Source organism: Salmo trutta, chromosome 3 (genome assembly GCF_901001165.1).
Source record: "Salmo trutta chromosome 3, fSalTru1.1, whole genome shotgun sequence".
NCBI lineage: Eukaryota > Metazoa > Chordata > Actinopteri > Salmoniformes > Salmonidae > Salmo > Salmo trutta.
The window spans coordinates 32,721,177-32,740,107 of NC_042959.1; the positions used below are offsets into that span (position 1 = coordinate 32,721,177).

The 18,931-nt window shown below is 42.6% G+C and overlaps 1 protein-coding gene across 4 annotated transcripts in view; it reads left to right on the forward strand.

Annotated features, from left to right (window-relative positions):
* Nucleotides 1-18,180, forward strand: part of LOC115173310 (nuclear factor NF-kappa-B p105 subunit) — a 38,898-nt gene extending 20,718 nt beyond the window's left edge. For 2 of the 4 annotated variants that reach the window (XM_029731300.1, XM_029731308.1), the window contains exons 6-24: nt 1,620-1,768; nt 3,596-3,759; nt 3,902-4,060; nt 6,435-6,539; nt 11,324-11,415; nt 11,511-11,649; nt 11,831-11,974; nt 12,189-12,287; nt 12,371-12,580; nt 12,683-12,824; nt 13,044-13,158; nt 13,263-13,464; nt 13,562-13,731; nt 15,017-15,119; nt 15,259-15,392; nt 15,656-15,725; nt 15,860-16,026; nt 16,332-16,470; nt 16,612-18,180. In XM_029731300.1, coding sequence (XP_029587160.1) covers nt 1,620-1,768; nt 3,596-3,759; nt 3,902-4,060; nt 6,435-6,539; nt 11,324-11,415; nt 11,511-11,649; nt 11,831-11,974; nt 12,189-12,287; nt 12,371-12,580; nt 12,683-12,824; nt 13,044-13,158; nt 13,263-13,464; nt 13,562-13,731; nt 15,017-15,119; nt 15,259-15,392; nt 15,656-15,725; nt 15,860-16,026; nt 16,332-16,470; nt 16,612-16,691 — 2,583 coding nt within the window. In that variant the 3' untranslated portion in view covers nt 16,692-18,180. The remainder of the gene's footprint in view (nt 1-1,619; nt 1,769-3,595; nt 3,760-3,901; nt 4,061-6,434; nt 6,540-11,323; nt 11,416-11,510; nt 11,650-11,830; nt 11,975-12,188; nt 12,288-12,370; nt 12,581-12,682; nt 12,825-13,043; nt 13,159-13,262; nt 13,465-13,561; nt 13,732-15,016; nt 15,120-15,258; nt 15,393-15,655; nt 15,726-15,859; nt 16,027-16,331; nt 16,471-16,611) is intronic. The other 2 variants (XM_029731315.1, XM_029731321.1) reach the window with 2 other exon arrangements.
* Nucleotides 18,181-18,931: the final 751 nt, after the last annotated feature.

Consider the following 18,931-nt stretch of genomic DNA (forward strand, 5'->3'; position numbering starts at 1 on the left):
CACTAACGTTTTCCACTGGTGGCACTGGTGCTACTGACTTTTTTAGTTGGTGGCACCAGCACATGTTTTGGTCGCACCAATTTTGAAAAATAATCTATTAAATAATTTTTTTGGAGGAGGACTGTGATTTCCCCCCAGTTTTCACTATCAAAATCACACTTTTTAAATAGAAAAACAACAACATTGGAGTTCTTAATTGCACAACAATTCTTAAACAACATAAGGGACAATTCTTTTAGGTCTGGGTAAAATATTAGAAGAGAAAATGTATGGAGTCAATAAAATGTGTGTCGCACTGCCAAGTCAAATGGTCGCAGTATGGAACTTTTCCCTAACATGATGACCAAACCGGCTCCACGTGTGCGCCATTGTGTGCATGTTGAGTTTGTCTAACCCCACCAGACAGGACATGCAGGTTGAAATATCAAAACGAACTCTGAATCAACTATATTTGTTTGGGAAAAGGTCGAAACACGCATTAAAACATTCACGGACATTTAGCTAGCTAGCTTGCTGTTGCTAGCTAATTTGTCCTGAGATATAGACATTTGGTTGTTATTTTACCTGAAATGTACAAGGACCTTTTTTTGTTGTTGCTGGATCTTTGTAGAATTTTGACCCATTTTTGAGTCACACAAAATCGTGTGTTCTCTACTCCGACAATTAATCCACAGGGGAAACCTAGTTAGTTTCTAGTAATCTCACCTAGTTCAGTCTTCTGTGGATTTTTTTATGGCAACTTTCAGGTGCATTAATGCAACCTACTGAAGTGTGGACCTTGTTCATCTGTCAGTCACCCGTGTGTGTGCGTGTGCATGTGTGCGTGTGTGTGTGTGCGCGCACTCCTAAAAATTGATGGGAGAGGTGGGACTTGACAGCGCGTCAAGTGTCTAAAATAGAACCGTGCTCTATTTTAGTGCCTGATAACATTTGGATGAAATGATTGAATAAGATGTATGTGTACATTTATTTTGCAACGCTCTCCCACACAACACAGGCGGTGTGGTCAGCATGTAACCCTTTGTCAAAATCTGAGCCATGTGTAAAACTGTTTTCATTCAGCATTTCCTTCATGTATTCATTTGGTTAACGCATCACTCAGAAATTGTTTACCATTTGGACTGGCATATTCCACTGTTTTGAGTGCTGTATGTTTGTGTGATTTGTATGTATGTGTTTTTTGACATATGAGTGACACACTTCCCCCCCTAGAGAAAGTGTGTGACTAACCTCATTTGGTTAATTCATCACTCAGAAATGGTTCACCATTTAGACTGGGATTTTTAACTGTTTCTAATGATGTGTGTGTTGTTGTTGCAAAAGTGACTCATTTTCCCCCTAGAGAGTGTCTGAATAACCACATGAGAAACAAAGCACAAAGTGACAGTAACACTCCAGCTCCTAACTGAGCCTGTCACTCAGTCAAGGTATGACTGAACTAGCTACACAGGCTAAGAGCCAATAAACCCGAGAGCACATTTTAGATTTGACAAAAAAACAAAATCTTTACACAAAACACCACCATACTATGTAAGCAGTCTGGCACACGAGGCTATCGTTCTAATATGTTGTCTAAAAAGTGTCTCCCTCTAAAAAGGACATTGCTGCTGTCTTTGCAGATCTGTAACTACCAGGGGTTGGCACGTGTGGTGGTACAGCTGGTGACCAACTCTAAAGATGCCCACCTCCATGCCCACAGTTTGGTGGGCAAGCAGTGTGACAAGGGCATCTGCATCACAGACCTACAGCCCAAAGACTGCAGCATCAGGTGTGTCTCCATCTCTAGTTAGCGCGCGCATAAACACACACTAGGGCTGGCAACGTAATTGTATAAACATGTAACCAACAATTTATGGATGTAGACCATAAATAAAATAACAGTTTAATAGATCATTAAAAAAAAAGGTTTTAATAAACTTTATTTTCAATAGTAGATATATTTTACACAATAGCAGTAGTGTAAATGAATGATTATGAACAATTGTGTTGCTACCTTAATCCATCTAGATATCAAACTGTCTCCACCTCGTCCCGAAAACACGCTGTCTTGGCACACTCTGTTCTTCAAAATGCGCACTCCCTTAGATGCTGCTGTAGCCAGATGCAGTGCACATAATTCTCCGGTTTGTAAAGATGTAAAAATATGCCAAAATCCAACCACTCTGTCTGCTGAATTTAGCTAGCCAATGTCATTATTGGTGTGTGGACATTTTCAGTGCATTCAGCAAAGTATTCAGACCCCTTGACTTTTTCCACGTTACGTTACAGCCTTATTCTAAAATGGATCAAATATAAAATACATTTCGTCATCAATTTACACACAATAACCCTTCATGACAAAGTTAAAACAGGTTGTTTGACACTTTTTTGTCTATATAAGGTCCCACAGTTGATAGTGCATGTCAGAGCAAAAACCAAGCAACGAGGTCAAAGGAATTGTCCGTAGAGCTCCGAGACAGTATTGTGTCGAGGCACAGATCTGGGGAAGGGTACCAAAAAATGTCTGCAGCATTGAAGGTCCCCAAGAACACAGTGGCCTCCATCATTCTTAAATGGCAGAAGGTTGGAACCACCAAGACTCTTCTTCGAGCTGGCCGCCTGGCCAAACTGAGCAATCGGGAGAAGGGCCTTGGTCGGGGAGGTGACCAAGAACCCAATGGTCACTCTGACAGAGCTCGAGTTCCTCTGCAGAGATGGGAGAACCTTCCAGAAGGACAACCATCTCTGCAGCACTATACCTATCAGGCCTTTATGGTAGAGTGGCAGACGGAAGCCATTCCTCAGGAAAAAGTTACATGACAGCCCGATTGGAGTTTGCCAAAAGGCATCTAAAAACTCTTTTGTTTTGTCGTTAGGGGGTATTGTGTGTAGGTTGATGAGGGAACAATCTGAGAATAAGGCTGTAACGTAACAAAGTGTGGAAAAAGTCAAGGGGTCTGAGTATTTCCGAATGCACTGCATAAGCAAAAGCAAAAATTATCCCTGTGGCTCAGTTGGTAGAGCATGGTGTTTGCAACGCCAGCATGGTGTGTGCAACGCCAGGGTAGTGGGTTCGATTCCCACGGGAGGCCAGTACAATAAAAAAATGTATGAAATGTATGCATTCACTACTGTAAGTCGCTCTGGATAAGAGCGTCTGCTAAATGACTAAAATGTAAAAAATAAATAAAAAACAAACAAATTTGAAATAAAATAGGCTAGCAAACGTCACGTCTATGTGCATAACCCAGAGGCATGACCACTGCACGTGATAGATTGATCCACTAGAGGAGAAGATTTGACTGCCTTAATTTTGCAAACCGTTAACCAAAATTCCATGATCTTCACAGCCCTAACACACACCACCGAAAGAACCAGTTAGCTTACCGGTAAATGAGTATGTTTAACACCTTTAACTGTTTGCTTATTGACAACATTGCAGAAATGTTTGGACTTCCTATAGGACCATTATGGATACTTCCTTTGAGATCATATGTAATGATGTGATTTCTCACTTAGGGTTTCCCCATCTAACTTGGAATTGACCTTATGGTTTTATATCTTGCAGTAATTCTTAAAAACGTACCGCATGTAAATCAGACATTCCTTGTGACAGTTTCCCCAACCTGGGCATCCTCCACGTGACCAAGAAGAATGTGAGTAAGACACTGGAGGACCGTATGACTGAGGCCTACAGGATGGGTTACAACTGTGGTATTGTCATCCACCCCGAGATAGACACCATCCAGGGAGAGGTCCGCATCCCCCGGGAGCTCACTGGTCAGTCACCTTTAAGACAATTTGAATGAATGAATGTATTTCTGCAGAGCTCGAAGAATATTTTTTGTTTTGCATATATATGAATATAGACGCATCGCCAACTTCACACTCAACCTTCACGTGTGTGTGTGTCTGCCTTCAGATCACCAGAGAAGCATGATCTGCAGTGCAGCAACCAAGCAGGCTAAAGAGATGGATCTAAGCGTGGTGCGCCTCATGTTCACAGCCTTCCTCCCAGATAGTGACGGGGGCTTCTCCCGTAGACTGGACCCCGTCATATCAGACCCCATTTTCGACAGCAGTAAGTCACTAACAGCCACCTAGTCACTGAGCGCTAAATCAACTTCAGTTCTTGTGAAAATGTGCCCGTTGACGTCAATGCATCATTTATGAAAAAAATTAACGATTAGGCCATTAGTGCTGTGTTTCCCAGTGCGCTGTGACCCCAACAAAACAACGGTTCTAGCTAGCTAGCTAAAACAGTCTTTAGCCATGACCCAAGAAGAACTGTCTGTGCTCCACCATTTTGTTTCTTCTTTACATTATCAGTGAAGGCTGTTCCATTACCCTTCACTAAGTCCATCTATGACAAAGGTCCCCCACCTCACCATAGAAACACACCATATTAGGCGAAATAGTACCCAGTAGTGCCTCAGCTTAATGAAGCTCAGGAAGGAACTACTGTTTGAACAAATTAATAGAACCATTCCTGTGCCTGTCAATACTGAATTCATGTAATTAGTCACTGAGTTTAAGATGTATTGAAGTAAAACCACATCAGTGTGCACTGGTTTCATTTTCCTAGCTCTGTTCTTCCGCTACGTCACGTTTGTTACTCGGCTTCCTCTCGCAGGCTGAAACTAGGCCTTCGCTTTCATTTTGATGCCTGCCCTTTACTGTGTGAAAGCATCCACACAATTTGTGTCAAGTCTTTTTTTTTCCACATTTGGTGTCTCTGTGGTTTTTTGAAATTAGAAAATATTTTTGAAGAGAAACAAATAAAATAGTGGTTCCAATTTGATAACAATGGGCAATGTCAAGGATTTACAAGGAATCCAATATGGATTATGCACAGAGAAAAGTGTTTTCGTTACAGTGCCTTCAAAGTATTCACACCCCTTAACTTTTTCCACATTTTGTTTATGTTACAGCCTGAATTTAAAATGAATTACATTTAGATTTTTGTCACTGGCATACACACAATACCCCATAATGTCAAAGAGAAAAAATGTTTTTACAAACTAATTAAAAGTGAAAAGCTGAAATGTCTTGAGTCAATAAGTATTCAACTCCTTTAATATGGCAAACCTAAATCAGTTCAGGAGTAAACATTTGTATGGATCCACTCTCTGTGCAATAATTGTGTTTAACATGATTTTTGAATGACTGCCTCCTCTCTGCACCCCACACATACAATTTATATTTAAGGTCCCTCAGTCGAGCAGTGAATTTCAAACACAGATTCAACCAAAAAGACCAGGGAGGTTTTCCAATGCCTTGCAAAGAATTGGTAGATAGATAAAAAGATATATATATAAAAAAGATGACATTGAATATCCCTTTGAGCATGGTAAAGTTATTAACTACACTTTGGATGGTATATCAATACACCCAATCACTACAAAGATACAGGCGTCCTTCCAAACTCAGTTGCTGGAGAGGAAGAAAACCGCTCAGGGATTACATCATGAGGCCAATGGTGACTTTAAAACCGTTACAGTTACAGAGTTTAATGGCTGTGATAGGAGAAAATGGAGGCTGGATCAACAACATTGTAGTTACTCCACAATACTAACCTAATTGACAGAGTGAAAAGAAGGCTGTACAGAATAAAATATTTATTCTGTTTGCAACAAGGCTCTAAAGTAATACTGCAAAAAATGGGGCAAAGCAATAAACTTTTTGTTCTGAATACAAAGCGTTGTGTTTGGGGCAAATCCAATACAACACATTACTGAGTACCACTCTCCATATTTCAAGCATAGTGGTGGCTGCATCATGTTATGGGTATGCTTTTAATCGTTAAGTACTGGGAAGTTTTTCAGGATAAATAATAAATGGAATGGCGCTAAGCACAGGCAAAATCCTAGAGGAAAACCTGGTTGTCTGCTTTCCACCATACACTGACAGATTAATTCACCCTTCAGCAGGACAATAACCTTAAACACAAGGCCAAATGTACACTGGAGTTGCTTACCAAGAAGACATGTTCCTGAGTGTCCGAGTTAAAGTTTTGACTTAAATCTGCTCGAAAATCTATGGCAAGACTTAAATGGTTTTCTAGCAATGATCAACAACCAATTTTGAGAATTTTCAAAATAATAATGGGCAAATGTTGCACAATCCAGGTGTGGAAAGCTGTTAGAGACGCACAGCTGTAATCGCTGCCAAAGATGCTTCTACAAAGTATTGACTCGGGTTTGAAAACAAACATTAAAAAAAAAAAAAAAAACGTTTTCACTTTGTCATTATAGGGTATTGTGTGTAGATGGGTGAGATTATTATTATTTTTAAACCATTTTGAATTCAGCCTGTCATACAACAAAATGTTGAATAAGTTAAGGTGTTTGAATACTTTCTGAAGGCACTGTACCTATTAGCTGTCAATAAATGAGAAGTAAAGGTATTCTGCCTGCACTAAACAGAAGATCTGAGTTCCCTTATTCTGTTTGCAGAAGCTCCTAATGCATCCAACCTGAAGATTGTGCGGATGGACCGCACAGCTGGCTGTGTGACAGGAGGAGAAGAGGTCTACCTGCTCTGTGACAAGGTCCAGAAAGGTACAGTATGTGACAGGGGGAGAAGAGGTAACTTCTCTGTGACAAGGTCCAGAAAGGTACAGTATGTGACAGGAGAAGAGGTCTACCTGCTCTGTGACAAGGTCCAGAAAGGTACAGTATGTGACAGGGGGAGAAGAGGTAACTGCTCTGTGACAAGGTCCAGAAAGGTACAGTATGTGACAGGGGGAGAAGAGGTACCTGCTCTGTGACAAGGTCCAGAAAGGTACAGTATGTGACAGGGGAATGGATCTGTCATCTATGATCCCGAGGGTGATTTATCACCGTTATCATGAGGATGAGAACGTAGTGTGAAGCAACACGCAGTCTGAAGTAACACGAAGTCAACACGCTGTCTGAAGCAACACGAAGTCAACACGCTGTCTGAAGCAACACGTAGTCAACACGCAGTCTGAAGCAACACGTAGTCAACACGCAGTCTGAAGCAACACGTAGTCAACACGCAGTCTGAAGCAACACGTAGTCTGAAGCAACACGTAGTCTGAAGCAACACGCAGTCTGAAGCAACACGCAGTCTGAAGCAACACGTTGTCTGAAGCAACACGTTGTCTGAAGCAACACGCAGTCTGAAGCAACACGCAGTCTGAAGCAACACGTCGTCTGAAGCAACACGCAGTTTGAAGCAACACGCAGTCAACACGTAGTCTGAAGCATTATCTCTCCGGCTCTTACTTCTGTGTGACATCATCATACTGTTCATGAAGGAAGTCCTCCGGCCTGCTTTTCCAGGAAGAGGTTTATAGCGGTGTATTGTCCTCTCGCTACTTTTTTTGTTTTTGCCGTATTGGCCTGTTGGCAGAACGTCAACAAACCTGGAATGCAAGATCCTCTCGTGGCACAGAAGTTCAAGTCTTTTTTTGGGCTCTGCTGTTTGACCACCAAACAAAGGGCCTCATCTCAAGTCTATTTCTACCTTATTTATTTATTTTATTTAACTTTTATTTAACAAGGCAAGTAAGTTAAGAACAAATTCTTATTTACAATGACAGCCTTCCAAAAGGCAAAAGGCCTCCTGTGGGGATGGGGGCTGGGATAAAAAAAATTGTAAAAAAAAGTTTATTTATATATATATATATATATATATATATATATATATATATATATATATATATATATGAAAAAACACATCACGACAAGAGAGACAACACTATATAAAGAGAGACCTAAGACAACAACATAGCATGGCAGCAACACATGAAAACACAGCATGGTAGCAACACAACAGCACAAAGGGCAAGTACAGTTGAAGTCGGAAGTTTACATACATTTAGGTTGGAGTCATTAAAACTCGTTTTTCAACCACTCCACAAATTACTTGTTAGCAAACTATAGTTTTGGCAAGTCGGTTAGGACATCTACTTTGTGCATGACACAAGTCATTTTTCCAACAATTGTTTACAGACAGATTATTTCACTTATAATTCACTGTATCACAATTCCAGTGGGTCAAAAGTTTACATGCACTAAGTTGACTGTGCCTTTAAACAGCTTGGAAAATTCCAGAAAATGATGTCATGGCTTTAGAAGCTTCTGATAGGCTAATTGACATAATTTGAGCCAATTGCAGGTGTACCTGTGGATGTATTACAAGGCCTACCTTCAAACTCAGTGCCTCTTTGCTTGACATCATGGGAAAATCAAAAGAAATCAGCCAAGACCTCAGAAAATAAATGTAGACCTCCACAAGTCTGGTTCATCCTTGTGAGCAATTTCCAAATGCCTGAGGGTAACACATTCATCTGAACAAACAATAGTACGCAAGTATAAACACCATGGGACCACGCAGCCGTTATACTGCTCAGGAAGGAGACGCATTCTGTCTCCTAGAGATGAACGTACTTTGGTGCTAAAAGTGCAAATCAATCCCAGAACAACAGCAAAGGACCTTGTGAAGATGCTGGAGGAAACAGGCACAAAAGTATCTATATCCATAGTAAAACGAGTCCTATATCGACATAACCTGAAAGGCCACTCAGCAAGGAAGAAGCCGCTGCTCCAAAACCGCCATAAAAAAGCCAGACTACGGTTTGTAATTGCACATGGGGACAAAGATCATACTTTTTGGAGAAATGTCCTCTGGTCTGATGAAACAAAAACAGAACTGTTTGGCCATAATGAAATTGTTATATTTGGAGGGAAAAGGGGGAGGCTTGCAAGCTGAAGAACACCATCCCAACCGTGAAGCACGGGGGTCGCAGCATCATGTTGTGGGGGTACTTTGCTGTAGGAGGGACTGGTGCACTTCACAAAATAGATGGCATCATGAGGATGGAAAATGATGTGGATATATTGAAGCAACATCTCAAGACATCAGTCAGGAAGTTAAAGCTTGGTAGCAAATGGGTCTTCCAAATGGACAATAAACCCAAGCATTCTTCCAAAGTTATGGCAAAATGGCTTAAGGACAACAAAGTCAAGGCATTGGAGTGGCCATCACAAAGCCCTGACCTCAATCCCATAGAAAATTTGTGGGCAGAACTGAAAAGGCGTGTGCGAGCAAGGAGGCCTACATACCTGACTCCGTTACACCAGCTCTGTCAGGAGGAATGGGCCAAAATTCACCCAACTTATTGTGAAGAAGCTTGTCGAAGGTTACCCAAAATGTTTGACCCAAGTTAAACAATTTAAAGGCAACGCTACCAAATACTAATTGCGTGTATGTCAACTTCTGACCCACTGGGAATGTGATGAAAGAAATAAAAACTGAAATAGATCATTCTCTTTACTATTATTCTGACATTTCACATTCTTAAAATAACGTGGTGATTATAACTGACCTAAAACAGGGAATGTTTACTAGGATTAAATGTCAGGAATTGTGAAACTGAGTTGAAATGTATTTGGCTAAGGTGTATGTAAACTTCTGACTTCAACTGTATGTAGAGGAGATAATACATTATGCGAAGATAATGTTCTATACACTGATATTTAAAGGAAACCAACTGATCCTAACAGTTTGTTGAGGGCTGATAGTTGTCACCCACTTCCCTTGAAAAACAGTTTGCCCTACAGCCAATTCTGTCGAATCAAAAAAATGAGCAAAAAACATTCAGATTTCGACAGATCTATGGCTGAGACGCAAAGAAAATTCAAGGAGAGGGGGGTACAAAAATGGTCAGATTAATACTGCCATTGAGAAAAAACAAAACAAAACGAGACATGACCTTTTTCAAGGTCAGTCTCGCAAAAATAAGCATTCTTGCGTTCTAACTACCCGCTATTCAAAGTGCTCTGAACAAATGAAGGGAATCGTTCACAAACATTGGCACATTCAAAGATCCGATGACTATCGGTAATGTGTTTTCTGACCCTCCCTTGATCGTATTCACGCGGGGCAGAAATCTCAGAGACCAATTGGTAAACTCTGATTTACCACCCCAAGATATCCCTGCACAACGTCTATTTGCGCCCCTACTGGATGGAAACTACAAGTGTAATGGCTGTGCTCAATTCAATGGCACTTATAAATGTAGATCCTATTTTAATATGTGAGAATTAACCAATGATATCAGGCCACACCCGACCATGATTACAGACACCATATAAACTAGTCACCCCGCAGTGTTTGTCATTATACCCTGATGAAGACAGCCTGTCTGTCTAAACGTTGGATATTAGGTTATTACATTTTTGCATCTGAGCTCCTAGAGTGTGCGGCTCTCCTTTAATTTCATAAGTGTTCTACTCCACTAGCCAGCACCTCGCCTAAATAGGTGTGCATTTCTTTAGCTTCTAGATTGTCCTCTCTCTACCTTTTTTGTTTTTGCCGTATTGCGGCAGAACGTCAACAACCCTGGAATGCAAGGTCCTCTCTTGGGACAGAAGTCCAAGTCTTTTTTTGGGCTCTGCTGTTTGACCTCCAAACAAAGGCTTCATCTCGAGTCTATTTCTACCTTTTTTATTTATTTTATTTAACCTTTATTTAACATGGCAAGTCAGTTAAGAACAAATTCTTATTTACAATGACAGCCTACCAAAAGGCCTCCTGTGGGGATGGGGGCTGGGATTAAAAATATAGGACAAAACACACGTCATGACGAGAGACAACACTACATAAAGAGAGACCTAAGACGACAACATAGCATAGCAGCAACACATGAAAACACAGCATGGTAGCAACAAAACATGGTACAAACATTGTTGGGCACAGACAACAGCACAAAGGGCAAGTAGGTAGAGACAACAATGCATCATGCGAAGCAGCCACAACTGTCAGTAAGAGTGTCCACTCGCTGTATCATGCTTTGCAGAGTCAATCAGTGATATACTACTCCAGTCCTTCAGGCTTTTGTTTCAGCCCAGCTCTAAGACACTTCATTCAGACAAAACATACTGAAGATCATGATTTTAGCCGATTCTTTGAAATATTAGTGTTGGGTTGGAGCAAAGGTCTGCACACCCAGCAGCTCTCCCAGGACTTGAGTTTTCTTGTCAAGGACATGTACGGTGCAGCTAAAACATTCCAATAGGATATTGAAATACTTCTGTCTGTAGTTGTGGGGCTGTCAGTAGTGGGTGGCATCACTTCCTGGTTACCTTGGAAAGACATTGACATTTCCTTTTGGTTCCATGACCGATGACACGTGAAAGATTCTCATCAACCCTTGAAGGCTATATGCGCAAACATGTTGGTTTTGAAAATAAGTATATATTTTTTCTAGTCATCTTCTATTATCCTCCAATATCTTTCACGTCACCAGTTTGTTCTTTTACTCCTAGTTTGAAAGTGGGGTTGTGACAGTGTACCTTTTCCCCTGTCATTACAGATGACATCCAGGTACGCTTCTATGAGGATGACGAGACAGGGCTGACATGGGAGGCCTTTGGGGACTTCTCCCCCACTGATGTCCATCGACAGGTCAGTGACACACAATGAAGTCTGTTTTTATATTTCCTCCCCTGTAACAGTACTATAACCTAACCACTGGTAAAAATCTCCACTCCCTTCCACAGTTTGCCATTGTTTTCAAGACCCCCAAATACAGAGACCTGAACCTCCAGAAGCCCACCTCAGTGTTTGTGCAGCTGAAGCGTAAATCGGACAACGAGACGAGCGAGCCCAAGCCCTTCACCTACCACCCACAGATCATAGGTGAGCCGGTCTGAAACACCCCCAGACCTGGTCCTGGAGACCCCCTGTGCATGCTGGTCTCTATCCCAACCCACTATAGTTTGTGCCATTCTTATGGCACGGGGTTCAAATTGGACATAACCCACTATTCTGTCAACTGTCAAGTCAATCTGCTCATCTCGCCCCTGGTCTTCATCCTCAGATAAGGAAGAGGTGCAGAGGAAGAGACAGAAGACCCTGCCTAATTTCCAGGACTACAACGGCCAAGGTGGAGCAGGGGGCATGTACCGGGGACCTGGGGGAGGAGGCTCCGCTACGGGGGGAGGACCCGGCTCAGGGGGAGGAGGTACACCCAAAAATGTTTCTGAGTCGTTCATTTTTACACAACAGAAGGAATGTGATTTTAAGGTGAACGAGACAAGCCATGTAAACTTCAAATGGCCAATTTCTCAAAAGTCCTTCACACGAGACGAAGTACAAGTTCAAAAGCTTTACTGTCTATTTAGGCTAAAAGGAAATGTGTAACCACTTCAAAAGAACAGCTTTGTTTTATCTTTTAGGTTACTTCCAGGCCTATTCCACCTACAATAACTACGGCGCCGGCTATAACGCCGGCTTTTCCCCTGGCATGAGTGGTGGCGGGGCGGGCATTAAACATGGTGAGCGTGTTTGTCTGTCTACTAGACCAATTCCATCTAAGTTCAGGATGGGAATGAAGCTCAACCATGTTCCCTCGGCACAGCTACACAGGGCAGAGCGGAGGACAGCGGTGATGACAGCGACATGGGCGATGACCCGTCCTTGGGGGCAGTGGTGGCGGACCGAGCCCAGTCGGAGGAGGATGCCTCTGCCGGGGAGACAAGTGAGGAGAGAGGGGCTGGTGTGGAGCTAGGACCAGGGGACAGAACTGGCGGTGCGCCCAACAGGGAAATTAGTATAGTGATTAGCCAGAGTGAGCCACTGGGCAAGGGAACAGACTACTGTACTTGTCGGTGTAGGACTGTGTGTTTGTGCTGGAAGCCAGGGTTGTTAATGACAGCGTTTTTGTGTCCAGAATGCGTGCTGGAAGCCAGGCTGGTGGATGTGGCTGAGAGGCAGGCTGAAGCCCTCTTCCATTACGCCGTCACTGGAGACGTCCGCTACCTGATGGCTCCACAGCGCCACCTCATGACGGCTCAGGACGAGAACGGCGACACGTACGTCCCCTCAACCTATCACTTCAGACCTAATCCTAACATAAACATAACTCCGACTTTCACTGCATTTGTCTAACTTTTCTAACTGCGTTGATTTGCTTCCATTTTGTGTCCATCAGCATTCAGCTTTGCATTGATGCCAATGGGATATATAACCCTGATATGGCATAGTTTCTCCAGTAGCACATGCCAATCTGGGCTTGTCCTCTGTTTCTCCAGTGGTCTCCATCTGGGGGTGATCCACAGCCAGACAGACGCAGTCAGGAGTCTAGCCCAGGTGCTCTCTGCCCTGCCTGGAGAGGAGGTCCTCAACATGAGGAATGACCTCTACCAGGTAACAAACACGTACACTAACAAGCCTTGTGTTTCTGTGGTGATCTTAGTCCGTCTGTGACAGAACAGGCAGTAATATCCTATTTTTGTGTCCCTCTATCCCAGACTCCTTTGCACCTAGCGGTGATAACCCAGCAGAAGGAGGCGGCCGAGGCCCTCGTATTGGCTGGGGCTGATGTAACTCTGTCTGATCGCCACGGAAACACAGCTCTACACCTGGCCACTCAGCAGAAGGAGGGAGGGATGGTGGGATTTCTACTAAGACACAGAGAGGTGGTGGAACTAGTGGACCTCCCCAACACAGCAGGTACAACACACACACACACACACTCCTATACACACAGACACATGCATAGTAGAAAGTGAAGAGTCAACTAGAGCATGACAGTGCTTTTATCCTCCAGGATTTTGCTCCCTCCACCTGGCTGTGCTGGCCAACAGCCTATGTTCCCTCAGGGACCTCCTGGTGAGCGGGGGCAATGTGGAGGTCCAGGAGAGGAGCTGCGGCCGCACGGCACTCCACTTGGCCACTGAGCTGGACAATGTCTCCCTGGCAGGCTGCCTGCTATTGGAGGTACGTACCGTAGAAGCCTTGCCTACCTCCATACCTACCACCCTGCATCTTTCTACTGGCTAGCATCTTGAGGCTAAGCAAAGTTGGGCCTGGTCAATACCTGGAAGGGAGACCTAGAGTGTATTTAGTAAGGTGAAACTAGAACGTGGCAAACTAGCACAACTCAAGTAGCCCTTTCCTTGTGACGGTGGATGGGTCATGGGTGTAAGCAGTGGCGATTTTAGCATGTACATCTTGGTGGGGAAAACTACATTTCAAAATAATAATTATGCATGCCAGCAAAGCCACTACACTAAACGAATTAATTGTGCTATAACGGTGACAAACGGTGCCCACAAACTGTAAGGGCCTACATAAAGCTGTCCCAACGTCTTACCACGGTTACACCTGGCTATCAGCGGAGCCTTGTCTGTCAGCGAAACAGTTCATTCAGCCTCATTTACTGGCTTTTTAAAAAACATAGCTGATATGGTTGACTTGTTTAAACAAATGTAGTTTCTACTGACAATTGAGATGTACAAACTATGGCATAAGTGAACGACGAGCGGATAAGAGGCAAGCCGTAATTTCGATTAAGACATTAATGAGCAAGTAGTCGATATAACTATTTGTTCAGCACTTTAGAAATGTACAGCGACAGAATTCAGGACATGAGCCATTCTTACAGTATTCTCCCTGTACACTAAGTCAGAACTGTAGGATAAATAACAGGGGCATATAAGCAATGAAAGCTCTTGCAATATTACATTTCTCTAAAACAGGCTATCGGCTAATTAAGAGGGGAAAAGGGACCAAATTATTAGCGTGAGCCACATGGAGGTATAGATAATTACTTTCTTAGCCACAGTATACATATCTCCCTGGTATATTACATCATTTATGCAGCAGCATACAATACATATTTGGACACACCTTCCAAACCACTCGTTGTTGAATTTGCGATTTCCAACTTGTTGTGTAATGTTTATGTGCAATGGCCGATGAGCACCGATACGTTTTACCTAGAATTTCTCTTCATTATTTATCGTCACATGACAAGGATTGAAAAGGATTTGCCAGTAGATTGTCGACTTGATTCATGATGATGACTGCTAGCTAAGGTCTTGAAAGTATGACGTTGACATGATCAGTCCAATCAAAGCCACTGTGACATATAACATGATTTGACGTCATTTTATCTGTGGCGAATGACCTTGAGCCTTCATGGATGGGCACTTCTAATGTCAGAATGACGGGTCGCCACTGGGTGTAAGATGTATGTTGACAGTGTTCTCTCCCTCCGCAGGGGAATGCTGATGTGGACTGCTGCACCTACAACGGCTCCAGCCCTCTCCACATAGCAGCAGGCCGGGGCTCTGTCAAACTGACCGCTCTCCTCATGGCTGCAGGTATGACTGAGTTTCTTCAAACTGTCCCCTTTTGTGAAAATGGCTTAGTTTGATGTCTTTGTTTTCTCTGTAACTGCTCTTTGGTAATATAGTCCTAGCTCAAAGGCAGACATGACTTGATCAAACTTTTCATGTCTAGGTGCCAATCCTCACAAAGAAAACTTTGAGCCCCTGTTCTTCAGAGAGGATGACTGCTATGTGGATGAGGAAGAGGAGCAGGATGAAGGCTACATCCCAGGGATGACTCCTCTTAACATGGCAGCCACTCCTGAGGTAGGTTCCACATGCACACACTTTGATGTGTTTTCTGGAAGTCATTTTCCTCCATGTTCTGCTATCGTCTCGCACGTATCTCACTCAACTGACTAATATTGCTCCAGTCCTTTCTCACACCTTGACATTTTCACTCTAAAGATAACACACATGTAATTTTATGACGACGAAACTGCTGACGTGAATTCACGAGTTGAAAGAACATTTCATTTTTATCTATTTGAATGTTCGCTAAATATTCTCTCTCTTCCTTGTACTTCTAGGTGTTGGAAATTCTGAATGGCAAAGAGTACAAGCCAGAGACCACCATCCCAGTCTTCATCCCCCCTCAAGGTTGGCTCCTGCACTTCAGTTTAAACAACCCCCTTCATTGTAATCTCTACGTCTTAAGCCATAGGGTTATACGGCTGTCTCATCTTGGTTCTTGTCCACTGTGGAGTACAGCTAACGGTGTCATGTTTCTGTAGGCGATATGCGGAGCCTGGGCTCAGACACAAAGCGGGCATTATGCCAGGCCCTTGAGTGCCAGGGGGGGAGCTGGGAGAGCCTGGCAAACACGCTGGGGCTGGGCATCCTCAACAGCGCCTTCAGACTCAGCCCCTCCCCCGCCAGCACACTGCTGGACAGCTATGAGGTACACACACACTATCCTAACCTAAGAGAGCTGAAGGTTTCTCTGGAAACTTATTCCTCCTTTTCTCTGGTGTTGTGCCAGGACACATTAATCAACATTCAGACAAAGACACGAGGGGGAACATAGGCATTGTAAGATTAGAAATTTCACAGTGATAGTTTCTTCTCCCACCTTGAATTCAAGTCAGCACAGAAAATGAATTCATATGTTCTCATTGAAACTTGGGGACTTTTTTTTCATCACTTCCGTTTAATTTGGACTCGATAGTTGGTCGATAAGTAACACTTCTATGCCCCTGTCTGTAGGTGTCCGGGGGAATGGTCAAGGACCTTTTGGAGGGACTCAGGACGGTGGATAACTCCACCGCTTTGACAGTACTGCAGGGGGCACTGTGTGAAACAGAGCAGGCTCCTCTAGCTCCCCAAAGCACCACAGAGCTCTTAGGTAAGCTCAAAAAGGACTCAGCCAGTAGCTCTATGTACTATATATATATATATATATACTAGCATACCTTATAAGATTTAAATAGAATCATCTGGGATATAAGTCACCTGCCCATAACCCCCTCCCCCACTTGTCTCTTAGGACGTGTCCAGGATCTGAAGCTGGACGGACAGGAGGACAGCGGCGTGTGTGACAGTGGGGTGGAGCTCTCCACAGCGTGACTGCCAGATTGGTTAATCACACATCAGGGCCCTGACCTTGTCAGGATTTCATGAGGCTTCTACTTCCTATAAGCAGGCTACAGACAATTTCTCTCTGAAAGGGACACTCTAGAAAGCTCGTCTCCTCACACATCATGCTAACCATCCATAGTTTTAATGTTTTGAAAGTGGTTTTGTATACGTAAACATAGTATGCATGTTATGATTGCATAATGACATTTCAGGAGACCTGAATGTAATCTATTTGAATCTTGTTTGAATTAACATCATGAATGTGTTTTATTCAGGGGAAAACTCAGAGGCTTGGTATAAATGTGGAAAATACTTTTTTAATAATTTAAGAGATTATTAGATTGAAAATGATATGATCAGAAATGTTCTCCCCACACTACAGTTCATTTGGAGCACGGTGTTCAAAAATGCAGCCGATTCAAATAACCAATTTTGAGTGTGGCACTCTGGACCTTGGCAAAGCCCGAGAAAAATACCTTTCAACACCCCTGATTTACAAGGCGTAGACCCCATACAGAATGTGCTAACTGTAAGGCACTTTGGAAAAAAAGTGTCTGATAAATTATATTGCATGAAAATTGCCCCTATATACAGCAGCAGTTGCCAAAAGGACAGCCCGTTATGTATCCCCCACTCCTAAAGTGACTCCGTAGCTGTGGAAATATCACGTGGAAAGAATGATTACTGTTCAGTGGTTTGTATTGAAACCAAGCAACTACTAATACACGCTCCTGCAATGTTTTTGTATCATGTACAACAAAGTCAAATTAAATTTCCTATGGAAGTGGTGCTACCAGTGATTTGTACGTATGATAATGGTTTATTGCAATAATCATGAAGCCTGTTAAAGCACAATCCTCAGCCTTGACTACAGTACAGAAACCACTTTTGGATAGAAACCGCTTTTGAATAGCCTTGAGTTCAATCCTGTGTAGACAAGCTTTTCATCGTACCAGTTATCATCAGTTAGTGTATCCCTTCATTTTATCCATTGATGTCTGTATGAAGTAGGGTCTAAACTCACTTTTGGAAACCATTTGTTTATAGTAACATTGACTTTTTTGTAATTCATGCACTTGATGGAGTAAGTTGAATTGTTCTATCAAACGTTCATAGTCAGGTTATCAAGTTCTGCTTCGAGACCACGGTGAAGACATGTTGGAGAATGAGTGGCGCTTCATTGTTCTTCCCCATTTTGCCGTCATTTGATATTCCTAAACCCTCTTTATGTTATCGACATCAGATGGGCATTGAAAGAGATTTGTTTCAATCAAGTTTGAAGCTGTTCCAACATTTTCCTGACAACACTGGCATTTTGAGATCAATCCCAAACCAAAGGTTTAATAGGCAAGCACTGCTTCACTTTGTGTGGAGCTTCAATATTTATACCTGTACCCTGGGAAACTTTTGTATAGTCAAAGTTTTGCTTTTTAATGGGTTTTATTGTAATACTTTTTTAATAAAATTGTTAATTGTGTGCATGTCTTTTCCCCATAATCGAGCAGCTTCTCAGTGGTGGACAAAGGCCAGTAAATATTCACGCACTTGCACAACAAGTTGGGAGAAGATGGCAAGTATCTGACCATAGAATTAGAATACTAGAATGGATAATCTTATGACAGTCAAAAGGTCAGCCATTGTTTGCCAGTGCTGTGATAAATTCTTAAGCTATGCATTTTGTCTCCACTATGTTCTGAGAGCTAGCCACAGTTTGAATGATACCATACATTTTTCATATTCACTGCCAACATTCCATTCAAACAATGCAGTTAATCCACAGCCTGGCTGAAATCAGTTGATAGGACTTTTATTGCATCATAATAGCACTCAAAGCTTTCCAAGAAAACAAACGTAAGACATTGAGGATCAGTTTACATTGAGGCTATTTGTAGAGAAGAGGAAAAAAAACCTGTATATAGTCGTGGGCAAAAGTTTTGAGAATGACACAAATATTAATTTTCACAAAGTCTGCTGCCTCAGCTTGTATGATGGCAATTTGCATATACTCCAGAATGTTATGAAGAGTGATCAGATGAATTGCAAAGTCCCTCTTTGCCATGCAAATGAACTGAATCCCCAAAAAACATTTCCACTGCATTTCAGCCCTGCCACAAAAGGACCAGCTGACATGTCAGTGATTCTCTCGTTAACACAGGTGTGAGTGTTGACGGGGACAAGGCTGGAGATCACTCTGTCATGCTGATTGAGTTTGAATAACAGACTGGAAG